General features: G+C 39.9%; 1 protein-coding gene across 1 annotated transcript in view; it reads right to left on the reverse strand.

Annotated features, from left to right (window-relative positions):
• The window catches only part of ANKRD22 (ankyrin repeat domain 22), a 173,294-nt gene that overhangs the window by 33,794 nt on the left and 124,587 nt on the right, over positions 1-14,913 (reverse strand). Inside the window, exons 3-4 of the mRNA XM_069239903.1 lie at positions 12,636-12,743; positions 4,493-4,570 (exon numbers count right to left, since the gene is read on the reverse strand). Coding sequence (XP_069096004.1) covers positions 4,493-4,570; positions 12,636-12,743 — 186 coding nt within the window. The remainder of the gene's footprint in view (positions 1-4,492; positions 4,571-12,635; positions 12,744-14,913) is intronic.

Here is a 14,913-nt window from a genome sequence, read left to right on the forward strand (position 1 = left end):
TTCCATGACATCTATTTTTGTAAAATGGTTTGGATGAGCTTAAGAGTGCCTTGGTGTTATGAAAAAGGGATTTATATCTACTAAAAAGTGTCATATAATGAACCCCACCATACAATGGGAGTTGACTCTCCAGTGTGTGGACTTTTCACAGGTAGAGAGAGAGATGTTCACATTTTGCGCAACTGCCTCATCCTGCTGTTGTGCTGTGACAACCAGCGCTCTGAAACAGCGAATGAATACTGTGGAGTACAAAGGGGGATCTTTGTTCCCCTGCTATGTCTCCCACTTGCACTGTGAGACGGATGCAGGGTACAGGACCAAACGCACATTTCTTTATGAATCATGGTTATTTTATACATTGTGAGCCTACTTGCCATGTGCATTACGCTGCATGCACATATTTTAGAATGTGTTAATGGGACTTTTTTTATTATTGAATTGCATGTTCAGTGTATTTGATCGTGTTGCTTTTAATTAATCAATACATATTCTGACTATAGGCATATTAATATATTTTATTATATTTTGGTAGCAGCTCAAATAATTATCAATATTAACTCCTATATTTTAATTGACATTGCAAACTCTTTTTTTATTTAGAAATTGTCCAGCGTAAGAGATTAAACATAATGACTAACACATGTCTTTGACTAGGGCAGTAAAAACCTCCTGGCATTTGCACTTCAACACGGGCTACCAAAGTGCTAAAGACTCCAGATGGGAAAGACCTTGTTTTCTTTTGGGGGACGAGACACAGACCACTGGCAAGAATCAAAAAGAGAGATTCCACACACCTTGTCTGCTTTTGCTGAACCTACCTTTGATCTAGCAAAGCAGGAGAGGGAACGTACAGAGGAAGAGAGGCCTTGAGGCATGCTGAAATTGAAAGTAAATGTGTCACATGACATGTAGCAGATCCAAACCAAGCCTCTCAAAACATGGAAGTGGCACAGTCTTGAAAAAGCAGATTCGTTCCCCAGAGGATCAAAAAGAACACAATTAATTTGGATTTTTGTTTTAGAGATGAAAAAGTCCAGCCCGCAGACAAGATGTACAGGAGTTGGTTTTACTAGTCTGAAATTTTGGTCAGGACCAAAACTTGCCTAACTTATCTGGCTGAGCCAGGTTCCTGATTGAATTCCATTTTTGTATTTTGGAGCCTTACTGTCATACTAGTTGTTTATAGAGCTCCGAAGATCAAAAGGGGCCCAAGGAATGGAGAGCTGTAGCTCTTTGAAGCTTATAAATGATTATGCAAGGACAGTTCTCCACTTGCACAGGCACATGTTTCATCGATATATACCTCTTGGCTTTGACCAGTGGAATAAGTGTGGTGGTCTTCCTGCGCTTTTGGTATTGGCTTGCTAGTTGAAGGATCTGTTAAACCCAAGTCCTAGGCATGCAGATGTATGTGCTCATGTCAAGTCAAAAATTAGCAAAAAAGCAACATAAAACAGATAGACATCCAACAGTATTAAAAAAAATGTAAACAACCTTCCTTTGGAAAGAATTGTGGCTTTGGACAGACTGACTTACCTAAAAGCATATTAAGCTGTCTTAGTGATTTGTGAAGTTGGCGTTGCTCTTTTGTCCCTGCACTCAAAATCAGGCTGTTAAGGAGATCTCAGGTAGTTAATGCTATTCTGATGAAGCATTAAGACCCATCCAAAAAGCAGGTGAAATGGATTATTGTCATTAGGTTTCCAATAAGGAGTTAATGTCTTTGGGTCTCTCAGATACCTCCGCTGACTAGATTTTCTGCATGCTCCAGAACTGTGTTATACGATTTAAGCTCATGTGAGTCTGCATCCATGTCTGCTTGAGAAATATGATGTGATGTTATCTTATAAACATCTGCTAGCCTCTGTCCTCTATTTCTTCTGCAAGTCCCTCCAAGTTCCTAAAGATTAGCTTGATACTGCCCTTGAGAAAATAAACAGTCCATGGACTGCCAAGTCTTAATAGGGGTGAAAAAGAGACATGTGGACAAATTAGATATAAACATTTTTCTTGCTCTCCATGCGATGTTTACTGGTGATTGAGAAGGTGCTTCTATTACCCTCTTTGTAGGACATGTAAAAGTGTGTTTTGTTTTGTTTCTGCCCAATTGGGGCCTTGATATACCTGTCGTCCCTCTATAGTACACATCAGATGGTGAATTCAGCATGGACGTCATACAAGGGGAAAGCCATGCAGGCGCAAATTGATTTTTTCATGATTTACATTTGAAAAAGCACAGCTTCTGCTGTAAACATTTTACTCCTGCCCAAAAACTCTGCCTAGAACTTTAAGCATTAACATCCATAATGGAGGGAGAACACTCGAAAGTTATTGCCACTAGAAAGGATTCAAGGTACAACCGCGATTTGTGACACAAGTGGATGAATTACCCCACTGATAACTTTAAAGAAAATACTTTTATAGCCAAGGCTACTGTGATGGAACAATCCTTTATTTGTAACAATCAGATGTTGGTGCCTCTGGCTCACCATGTCATAGGCACATCACATAAAAGTGCATTGATATAAATGCATCTGAACATCACTTTACTTGCATCTAAGGTTATTGCTTATTTTTTGACGGAGAGCCCCTCAGAGAGCGGGTGAACCACAGTACCCTCTGGCATCCCCGCCATAGGTCTGTAGGACCCAGGGCATACACTGGAGGATGAGTGGCAACCCAGAAAATCAGAGAACCCCGCGAGGCTATGCTGCACATCCCAGGCGAACAAAAAGGAAAGGGGTATGTGTCACATATCTCCCCTGCGAGATTTTGTACATTATAAGTCTTGCATGAATGGCCAATAGGATGTATTACACCAGATTTAATACTTGTGCTAATTAAAAGTTATGTGATCATACCTATAAAACTAATGAAGAAATAGTTTATCCCTTATCTTTTTTAGGAACCATCATCTTGATTTTTTGTACAGCCAGTGAAATACTGGCTTGACTGAGAAATAACTGTGCTTCTGACATTTTTCCGAGGCCCTTTTTTTAGAGTTTACCTAATTTTTAATGTTAGGCTGAATTCCTGTATTGTACCTAGCTCCTATATAATCATTTGTAATTTTTCTACAATACAGCTACATAGCTCAGTCTTGTAATGTAAAATGGTTTATGTTGAATTGCAAACATATAATTCGTATGAAAAATCACAAAGCCATACTGTTGCTTGAAACTTAGGGATAATATCCCTGCTTCAGTTCTTCATTTGAGCACGTTTCGTGGGGTCTTCCATAAGACAAAAATCAAGGCACCTGCAGCTAGCAATTATTTGAACTCTGGTGTACAGCATGCCACTGTGCTGTCTGAAGACACAGCTGTTATTACATAGCTTTGCCAGCATACTGTGTCCCATGACAACAGGAGCACACAACAGATGTCAAAGACCAACATGAGAACTGGAGATATGACTCTGCTTGTATGACAGAAGGAGGAGGTGCAGCAATTATGTAGAACAATTGAAAATGGTGCTTTTAATAGATCCTATTGCAGAGCAGATTTGGGCTTTAAAACCACCCATACAAACTACAAAGGTGAACAAGGCAAATGGGTAGGTTTCAGGTGTTTCATGTGGTTCTTCCTGCCTGGAAAACAGTGAGAACCACGATAACCAGAGGGTTCACATTTTGTGGGCAGTTCATTGGCTGCCCCCCACCTTTTTCTCATCTGTGGTAAGCAGAAGTGGATCATTATAGTTTTGTGGTTTTGCAAGGCTTCTGCTTTTACTTACCATCCTCCAATAAGCTGCATATCTAAATTGCTGCTGCAGGGGGCTTGGCAACATGACATAAGGTTGTGCTACCAGGGTTAAACCTGTATCCTCTCCTATCACCTGCTATATTTTTGGTTTTGTACAGTTATTTGAATGTAAGGATACAACCCTCTCTGAGAAACCCTTCTGTCTTGAACAGTAATGAGCATGAGTATATACAGCACGTAGAAATTGTCCAGACAGCAATCAGTTAAGACTTTTCAAAAAGTGATACACAGCCCTATGTCATGTGCCCAAGCCTTCTGCAGCCAAAATATGTGGCTTATTGAAAGGGTGGAGGTGGTGAAAATGCCTCTGAAGCATTGGTTGGAGGTATTTGTGATAACCTCTAATGCATGCTTCAAAGGCATCCCATGCCCTTCCCTGAAGCAAGGTGTCAATGCCAGAAGTGGCACAGTTCTCCTTGTTGGGTGCAAGCCTATGAAACTACAATTAAGTCAGTGCTTTGCGTTTGTCACTTACAGAAAGAGGCTAAACACAATATATGTAAAGTTTCCTGATGTTGAGGGTCGTTCAGAGAACTTAAATGAGCCCCCAAAGCACACACTGTTAAATAGCATAACATTGACGTGTTGAAAGAAACTGGAAAATAATCTCCGAACAAACCTGAATGACTCATAAAAGGGTATTTAAAGTACAATTCTAAACACTGAAAAAACTAAAGCATTGTAAGGATGGAATCTAATAAATATAGAAGAGTTACACGGTCACTTACATAGTCTGCGGCATCGACGTCTGTGCCAGCTTGAAGTAACAGCCTGATTAATGTTTCATTCTGTTTGCTCTTTGTTATCTGAAGAAAAACACAAAATACACTGATAAAGTCCTTTTAAAAATTGGTAAATTCTCTCCAGATTAGGGACATTAAATGATGGAGCTCGGTTGTTTTTTCATGGAGCCATCTGCATGCTTAATAAATGGTCCACCTTAGCATCGCGAGGTTCTGTACCAACGTCAGAGAAGGACGGTAAAAAGTGGTGAAATCTATTGAAGTGTGGCCAGTCGAAGACCTTCACAGAGGCGAGCACATATTACTCTAATTAAAAGGGTTTCAGACAGATGCCAGTCAAATGAGACATATAAATGGTGCTTAAAATTTTGAACTTTCAAGAAATGCAGTGAAGAGAGTCATATTTACACAATTCAAAAGAGTTTACCCAGAAAATGAGGGTTAACATTTTCAACGTGATATACTTACAGTCCACAACAACAAACTGGTGATGCAATAATTGTAAAAAAAAATGCACAACAATTCCTATTTTAAGAGAGATTGTGGAGAAAAGAACTTGTTTAATTACAACATCAGGCTACAGGAAGAGGGACAGAAACTTTGTTTTACCTTTATTTAGTTTTTATAGTCTTTCTATGCACATCATTTTGATAAACGTTATTTTCTAAGTCTAACGTTTTAATGACCTGTCAAATCATTAACATGAAAATCAACCTCTTCAGAAACATTTAGATTTAATACAAATGTTAGCTCCCTGTGTCACTGACAATAAATTGTTTTCATGTAGTGATATGCACTCTTCCAAAAGTGTCATAAATTAAATTCAAAATAATAAATGTCAACCAGTTTATATGGTTCAGATATTTCATCCATAACTGTCAAAGAAAGACTACTAAACAAATAATTTTTTACTATTAATTCAACAAACACATTTTGATTTTAACTTCCTTTGGATTTTATCTCTTGTAACTTGGCAGTTTCTCTCATTAAACAACCTCATTAGATTGGAATTACTGTTACTGAAACCAGATAACTTTCGGTTTCATATACATGCCACCAATATTGTTTTTTTTAAAGAAGAGGCTTTACTAGATTAGTAGAAGTACTCAGTTAGTACTCAGGTCTAGATAAAAGCTGAGCACATTTCAAGATGGATGCCTAAGATTCAATCAGTGGTTCCTGTTTTCAGTGTATATTTCCCAAATTCACCTGGGAATAGTTAGAAGCACCTGTTACTAAAAGCACTTATCTTGCCCGTCTCCAGAAAGTAGGAAGTGCTGGGATCCTGGTTCAGACTCCGGTGCTCCCACGCATGGTTAATCTATCTTTGGCTCTCTCGAATCTATAGGTCGGACCCTTGTCAGGACCCAGAGCTGACGATGGGGAGCTGCAGAGGGATCTACAGTTAATGGTGGAAAGCCCATTGTGGGTGCCTCTCGAGAGTGTTATTGTGGATCTTAGAAAGGAATGATAGCATCAGCAGATGGATGTCACTCAGTAAAGTATTGATGTGTGTTTAGGGTGTTTTATCTGTTGATAGTCCATGTTAAATTGATGACAGGCCTGACTGCATGTAAACATGATGTCTTTAATATCAGAGACTGCACGTGCAGGACTAGAGCCTAGGAAGGCGGACTAACTGTTAAAATGGTAATGATAAAAAAAATGTGCTTGGTCGGCATGTTTTCATTTTGGAAACTCCATGTTTTTTACTACTGTAACAATTTAACGGTAAAGAGAAAACTAATGTATCACTTCTTTGGTGCATACATTGTAAATGCAGATGCAAGGGGAAATTGCCTTGCAGAGCTCCTTCTTGGAAGGAAGAAGTTAAAAAAATGCAGCATTAGCTTCCATGGCTTCTGTATGTTTCAGCAGAGGGGGACTGTGTGCACATTTGTGTAGCCAAGGACAAGTGGCACCTCCTTGCACCAGAGGATACCATTATTATTAAAAGGTACACCAGATACCTCCTCGGGACTCGACCTAGACACATGGATGAGTTGCTGAGGGGAGATCCTGAGGAACTAAATAGTGCTGAGGAACTGAATCCCGATTACTGGCCTGATGACAGCATAAGGTATATGGGGAAACTATACACAGTGTAGCATAATACGAAGTGAATTAACACAGCCATTAAGGTAGGACGGTTTATACTACAGTAAGCATTTCGGACTGGGAATAGAATGATCGGTTAGGTATGTGTGATGAGATATGATGAGCCCTTCTTAATATTTTCCACAACTTGCACAGTAGCTGCTAAATCGTTTTCAATAATCATGATCATCTGGTACACATGTAGACAAGTGATATATAACAAAGAATCCCACAGTTGTAACATATCAATCGTTGTGTATGCGTATTGAGGTCGGGGCTCTCCTCATTATCACCTGCAGGTTTGGTTGTCTCGTAACACTCCCTAACAAGCTGAACTTGCTAGACACGGAGTGGGAGTCACCTGCCAGTTCCAATTTTCCTTAGAAAATGGTTCCTCTCCTTATGGTGCTAAGAGGATCTACTGGGTGTGACCCCAACAACATTTGGGTGAATATGACAGACTTCTTCATAGGCACTATTATCTGGATCTTGCTCTTCCTTATAGGGCACCAAGCCTTCCCTTATTTATTCACGGATTTTATTTTGTTGCTATGTTCGTATATGCTTCCAAGAGCTACGCCCCTTCAGAACAACCTCTTCTTTTCATGAATCCAAATGTCTTTACCTGGAGTCAGATGAACCGATGCATGTCTACACGTCACTCACAGAGCACCTATCCAAGATTTCAGGGCCAGATGAAGAGTTAGGACTACCTGGGACAGAAGACATCAAGTGCACAGAAATAATGTTGAGAGGGGGTTTGGAAGGGTGATTGAGGGAAAGGGACGATAAGCCCTGAGGGAGCAATACATGGTTCACTTACAAGGGGTGAGGAGGGAGCCATGGGTCGTTGCAGGCTGATCATGCAGCCTATTCCCAAACAATTTTATTGGGTGGATACTCAGTGTTCTTTGCTTGAATTGGATACATTATTGAGTGTTGCACTTAGAAGAATGAACCTGAGACTTTCCCTCCGGAATCTACATCACAAGCCGCAACTGATGTTTCTATTTCTCAGATTGTACATCCAAGGTCTCCTAAGTGATCCACTGAGTAGTGATTATACCTTCCAAGGAACTTTTATCTGCAAAGACATCCTCCAGATGCTTCTTCTTTCACTCTTCCTCAATTATCTGACATGCTTTCCAACAAGGAAACCTGTTATTATTATACATATACATAAGTATACTAGTGGTCAACTGGACATTTCTAGTTAAACAATTTCCTTCCCTCCCTGATTCACGTACTACTTATGCTGCAGATAGGTTCACTTAAGTGTTTACTCTTCTTGACATGCGTGGCTTGGATTCTATTTGTAATGTTAATTTTAGATACAATATAGGCCTGGTTGTATGCTAACATAGACACTGTTCATGCATCAAATGCTTTGGCATGAAAGGTGAAAACAAAGAGTATGTAAAGCAACCTTGCTTGTTTCCCAATAAACAACTGGAAGTTGTGCAGCTAATAAGTGTGTGCTTCCTTGCCATTATTCAGAGACCCAAGTTAACAGGCTGGAGAATGAAAGATTATATTCTATGATGCTCTTTCGTCTGCATGGCTTCTGAAATGTGAGCACAAGGAGATATGACTTTGCAAGTTCTGTCTTGTAGGAATGAAAGAAGAAAAGTAGCATGAAGATTTGGCACACTTTCTATATTTTGAACAAAAAAGTATTGTTCACTGTAATGTGTAACAGCATGGGAGCGAAGCATGAGACATGGGGAGGTTTTACATGACTTGGCATATTATTTGAGTGTTGGACAGCTAGTTATATATAATTATAATTATGGTGTTGGACAGCTAGTTATAACTTAAGTAGGATTTAGACATTGACATGAGATGTGTGAAGAAATTTGATTGGGGCTTATTTAACCTATTCACTAATGTGTAAAACAATTGTTGAACCGTTCAAAATATTTGCAATTGTGGTAATGCAGATGATTAGTAGAGAAACAACATATAATAATAACATTGCATAAAATATCAACGAACTGTGTGTGTTTACTGATTTTTGGACTCAAGGCACACCACTTGCAGATAGGAGACACTGTGACAGCTTTGTCTGACTCCGAGCACTCTTGCCTACATGAGCTTAACTCTGAAGATGAGTGCACAACATCTGCCAATTTCCTTTTCTCCGAGAAATGATTGCCCATAATAATGCTTTGGAAGTACCTTAATACCAATTATGTTTTACCATCTGTTATAACTCAAGTGTTTCATGTATCCTGTTGAATATATTTTTTCTTTGACTTGTTTAGTGTAAACCGAAATTTACAATGGGTTAAAATCGCAGCAGGGATAATACTGAACTCTGGTGCCAAAGTTGGCAGTGGGAAGCTTTTTATACTGAAGGAGAATTTTTGGACTCCTCGCTTTGGAAACATGTAAGGTCTTTCTTCAATCCCACCCTGTTCAGGTACCTCATACAGGCATTATTTTTCTACACTTCATTCACACTACTCTTTCAATGTAAGGATACTGGAGGTTGGCATGTGTTTAGGTCTGGCAGGCATCAACATTCGCATATTGATCAACTCAAATTTCTCAGCAACTAGTCACCTGTATGTATCTATCAATGATAAAAGACAGTTTTGTCTTTAAATTGGCATACAGCCATTTAATTGGTGCAGCAGTCAGACACTTCCCTATAGAAAGCAGCATCCTATTTTTTTCCTATTGCTTTTGCAGCAAGGGCGAACATGTGTCCAGAGTTACCCTAAAGAATACTTTATTGAAGACTTCTGTAATAGTTACTGTAGCTGCAATGGAGCTTAGGTGGTCAGAAACTCACATGGTATCCCACAGCAGGAATATATTCCGGTTTATAGGTTTATTAATTTGCTAACATCTTCATTGTATATGAATGTTGTTTTGTTTTTTAATGTTGGGTTTTCTGCAGCAACACACCTTGCTGCACTGAGTGAAAGGGAGAGGGCAGGAATGCACCATATCTATCGACCATGTTGCAGGACGGAAAGATTTCCTGCAGGAAGGGACACCTTTGTGCGTAGAAACAATCCTTTCAGGCTTTTTCCTCTTTCTATGTGTGCTGCAGAAAGAGATTAAAATGAGGAGCAGATATTTCTCCTCAGTACGCCTCACCTTGGAAAGCGTAACATTTTGATGCATTCTGAAGTCTACCACTCATGGTAAATCTGGGAATGTGTCAAAATTCATGGGTGTGCTGCGTGAAAGGGAGAGGACAAGAATGGACCATATCAATAAAGATATGTTGCATTCCTGGTCTCTTTTTGTGCTGGTGCACTTTTGGCTGGCTTCAGCCAACGCAGGCACACTTGCACCATGATGCAAGTGTGCCTGCATAAGAGGCAGTATTGTTTTTGTGCAGGAAGAGACACCTTCCTACACAAAAACAATCCTTTGAAGCTTTTTACTCTTTCTATGTGTGCTGCAGAATGCAGCGGAGACATAAAGATATTTCCCCTTGTTACACCTCGCCTGAGAAGGGGTAGCATTTTGACCCATCCCCAGGTCTACCACTAATGATAGACCTGGGAATGTGCCAAAGTCCATGGGTGGATGTGTGGAAGCACCAACGCTTCAACCAAGGAATGCCTTTCTGGGGCCTTGCGTTACCTTGCATTATTTCAGATTTAAGAAGCACCACAGGGCCACACATGCCGGCCTAGAGTGGCTTGTGTGGCTTGGTAAACCTCATCTAGGTTTTCAGTCGCCCCTTTGTGGCGCAAGGGCTACACAAAACTTTGATATATTTGGCCCTAAATGTTTACCTTTGCTGATCTTTTCCTTTGATTTAATATTTTGACAGAATTTTGAGTAATTGTAGGAGGAAGCACTGCTTCGAGATACGTGGGGGAAGCAAAGACAATAGTGAAACATGTTAGATTAGAGTGACTTCAAAGCTCAGATTGCAGGACGTTCTATTGATAAATGAGTGGTTGGTAGATGGCCTCACCAGCATGACTAGCAACTATATGGTTCCAGTGGAAAACAAAAAAGAAGCAAGAGGAATGTGGGTCGGTGGCAGGATGTGAATTTTTCCATGCTAGCAGAAAAAATATGGACCACACCTGAATAAGCAGTGGAAGTGGTACCAGAAGCAAAGGAGGAATCTTTGCAGTGATATTTGGTGTGGGAAGACCTCCTAAGACAGAGGAAATTGATGAAAAGAGGTGCTTACAAACTATATTTAATAATAATAGTTACTTTATTTGTATTTAATATGTGGGACATATCTCCCTATAATACATGGATTCTGCAATTCCTGTCTAAATGCCTGTCTCTAATGTATGTATAATCAGCAACTTGTGATGAACTCGGTCGTCGATTATAAAGACGTCAGAACTGAAATGTAATAAGTTACTGCAATCGTGTTATGACACAATGCCTGCTGCCAGAGCCAGCAGCCAATGTGAAAGACAGGTCAGTTCTTGGAGAAGCTGTTCAAAGAAACAAAAATGAAAGATTGCTTTTCTTTCTTCTGCTCTATTTTTCTAGTGAAAATGACAAGCAGAAAGAGCATGTTTATTTTTTGAACTCATTAGATAATTATAGAAAAGTTAGACTCTTTCTGCATTTTTCTACACATCCACTGAGAGAGAACGTGAATCATGTGGCCTAAGGGGATGCTATAATAGCTGTGCCTAACCTACCTGAAACACTCATGAGACTGGATGCAGCCACTGGTTGTAAAGCATGTAACTTGTCATGATACAAATAACATCCCCATGTTTGGATTTAGACTTCTTAGGTTGTGTTCATAGATATGATGTTTATTTTAAATGTTATTCCACAATCCTCCCTGTTTCGCTCTGATAAAATGTATTCATCCAATATCCTATCACTGAATGAATGAATATTTGAATGGATTACATTACATTTATAAAGCGAAAACATATGACCAAGGCCTTCTTCTTTGCACTCGTTTCTCAGCAGCACAAACCGAGTGACTTTATATATGCGTACAGAACATAAAATAGCCCGTTCCACCTCTCTGCCAAAGAGATGACTCATCTGGCCAATTTCAAAACATTTTACATTTTCCAATGTTCTTGTTATGTAGTAAACCTATTTTATATTTCCCATCTTATATGTGTAAAAAGACTCTAACACCATTTACAACAATTATACTGCTAGTCCGTGAGGAGATGTTATCTGCACCTTAGATTGTGAATAGTTTATCGTTGTAGTACAGGTACCTGTTGACAACTGCCTCACCGTTCACAAGGACTCCTGTCTACCCTCGTTCTGAAAACCCAATTAAGACCAAATATTAAACCATTCGGTGATGGTGTCATGCTTTACTGGCGACATTCATGCACTGATAGAAGTATTGAATTCATCTATTGGAAACAGAATCTAAATACATGTCCTAAGGCCAATAATCTAACTAGGATATCATTTAGATGCCTGAGAATACACATTGCCATTCTCGACACACACATATAAACATCTTTTGGTCAACCCTCTTGGTCCACTGGGCTGTTGAAGCCTTTCGCATTTCATGTCCACCGACTACCACATATATCATGGCCACTGAGTGAGCCAACTTCTGTCATAGGTGATGCCATTTTGCTTGTGCCCACGCACCTCCAAAGTAGTCCGCAAGTGACAATGCAATTGGCGGAATCACTGCTTTTATTTCTACTTTTTATTTTAGAGATCGATCATTTTTTATTTATTGATTGATTATTAAAGTATGTGAGGCATCATACGATGGCGTCATTTTTACATTTTATTACTTATAAACCTGTAATGCTTATTAGATATTTTTGAGAAAAATAATACAATCCGAGGCTTGCCAAGGTCTGACTCGTTGGTTTTCCCAATGCTTGTTATTATTGGTTGTGCCTTCGGAGTGAAGTCATGGGATGTAAAAACTGGTCACTGAAAGGTTATTTCATAAACTACAGAACATACTTTAAACAGTTAACAAGTATCATTTATTTCATTGTTTATATGTGACTGCAAGTCAAATTCGATAGGTTAATATGTGCTGACCCCTAAGGGTGCTTTTCTTGTTTCTTTATCAAGACTCACTTACCATGATGAGGTAGCCAATGAGCAACACGGGCATCAAGATAATGATTAGAAGGTAGTCAAGGAAAGTAAACCGTTTCCTTACAGCGTAGTGCAAACACGTCCTTTCTTTCTGTAATCAAGGAAAATACAGCTTGTCAGCATGCACAATGCAAAAATACTGTTTCTTTTGACATTCTTATACTATGTAAACTGCTACTAAACTCGCACCAAGGTTATAGTTTAGTTGGCGAAGACGTCGTGTGGAACATGTTTCCTAATATCAGTAGTGCTTTAAATGGGGAGGTACTGGCCTGCACTGAGTACCTGCACTTCTCAGCCTTGCTACAATACATTTAATGGGAGAGTGCCGACTCTTCTCAGGAGCAAACAGGTACTCGAAACAGTGAGTACCTGCACCTTTATATTTCCATTTCAAGCATTGTCAGTTTCGCTTCCTTGCTACAGGCGAAGTGGCCGGAGAATTAAAAAAAGTCACAGTTCAAAAAAGTATTACACTAATGAAGTATGCCCATGAGGCTTTTCCCAGGCTGCAGACATAATACACATTTTGTTGTAATTACCACATTCTACCGCAAGAGGGGGCGCTGTTAATAAGGGACGCCATCTTATTAATATTTACGCCTGTGTTTAAAAGGAGCGTAGGAGAGCCTGGCGTACTTTTATATTAAATTCTGTGTCATTTTTACCTTATTTTTGCCGTTTTATATATACCGCTAAAACTTGGCCATAAGGAATCAGACCGCTTTACGTGAGTACCGTATTACATTATACAATAGCATTTTATTTATACACGCAGATATTAAAGAGACTTCAGAATCACAGGATGTTTATCCGACTGAAGGATTTGACCCTCTTTCCCCAGTTCCAAGATCGGTAGGTCAGGCAGTTAGTCCACAGCGCATCCCGTTGTGCCACCGCCCGAAGTGTAAGAGAAATAATCCCCCGTTGCTTATTCTAATAAAGAAAGATCTCAGTTTTAAAGTGTTCTAATGTATATTTTAATGTATTGTCATAGAGGGGGCATTACTGACTTAAGACCCATCCATTTACAGTCCTTTCCAGTTATTGACCCCTACCTTTGGCACAAAAAGATGCGTTGGTGTTAATGACTGGTTTCTAGATCAAAAACAAGATGAGCAGAAGAAGGTGCCAGTTCGATGACCTCCTCGCTCTCTCGCGCCCTTAAAATTTCAGGCAACCAAGGGGGTGGCTTGGTAAGTAAGATTGAGGGAGGGGTGGTGGCGAGCGTAGGCATTTGAGGGGAGAGAAGTGGGCTTCAGATTTCCCAACAGACACACTGGTACATAATGTTAGAATACATTATACACAAGAAGGGTGCACAAGAGGAGCTTAAGGGGCAGCGAAAACACAGAGAAATGTGTTAGGGGTACTAAGTAAGAGAAAGCTAATTATTTTGTGAAATACTAAACATTTTTGAAGTGTTTCTAAACAGAGAGAGGGAGAGTGTATGTGTGAGTGTTTGATTGTGTGTGTACAAACTTCTGGTGAAATCCAATAGATACCTCACAGTACACGACTGAAAGCACCTGCACCCAACTGTTATCACAAAGCATATTTATTAGGTGGGTGTAACATTCCAAACCCAGCCCCCACCACCACCCAGAGCTACGTCCCTGATGGCAGCCCTTCACAAGTATAATGTCCCTTCACTGCCTTTCAGTGTGCTCGGCAGCACAACCTACCGAGTGGATGTAGGCCTTTGACTTGCAACATCCACTAGGAGTGCAGTATGTGAGCTGCTTTGCACAATACGGGCATTTGCAAAAAGGTCCCGCGGTGCTGACTAGGACGTTCCTCAAACAAAAATCCTGCGCAAGTTTAGCAACAAATGGAGCTGTTCCCGTTTTCAAAAGTGGTCCCCTAAAGAACTAGTTCGGGTTTTTCAACCCAAAGAACCAACACGTCTTGTGGTAGATCTGCCCTGAATTTTGTGATTCTGCTTTTTTTTTACTTGCTTTCTTAGTCTACCGATTACCGGGGCCTGAATTATCAATCGACCGATTAAGAAATGTTCTTCTCCTGTAATTCCCTGGCAAGCGTCTGTCTCCTGACCATGGAATACCCACCCCAGTGCTAAAACTGGAAGGAATACTATGGCACCCATAAAGTAGTGGCCATGGTGTGGCAGAGGAAAGGGGGTAGAGTCTTGAAAAGCAGAGTGTGAGTCAAATTCTACATTAAAAAAAAAAATCTAGTCATAGTTTTGACTAATAGGGGAACTCAAAGGATTAATGTGTCTGCTGCAAAGTACATTGTGT

The sequence above is a fragment of the Pleurodeles waltl genome, chromosome 6 (assembly GCF_031143425.1).
Source record: "Pleurodeles waltl isolate 20211129_DDA chromosome 6, aPleWal1.hap1.20221129, whole genome shotgun sequence".
NCBI lineage: Eukaryota > Metazoa > Chordata > Amphibia > Caudata > Salamandridae > Pleurodeles > Pleurodeles waltl.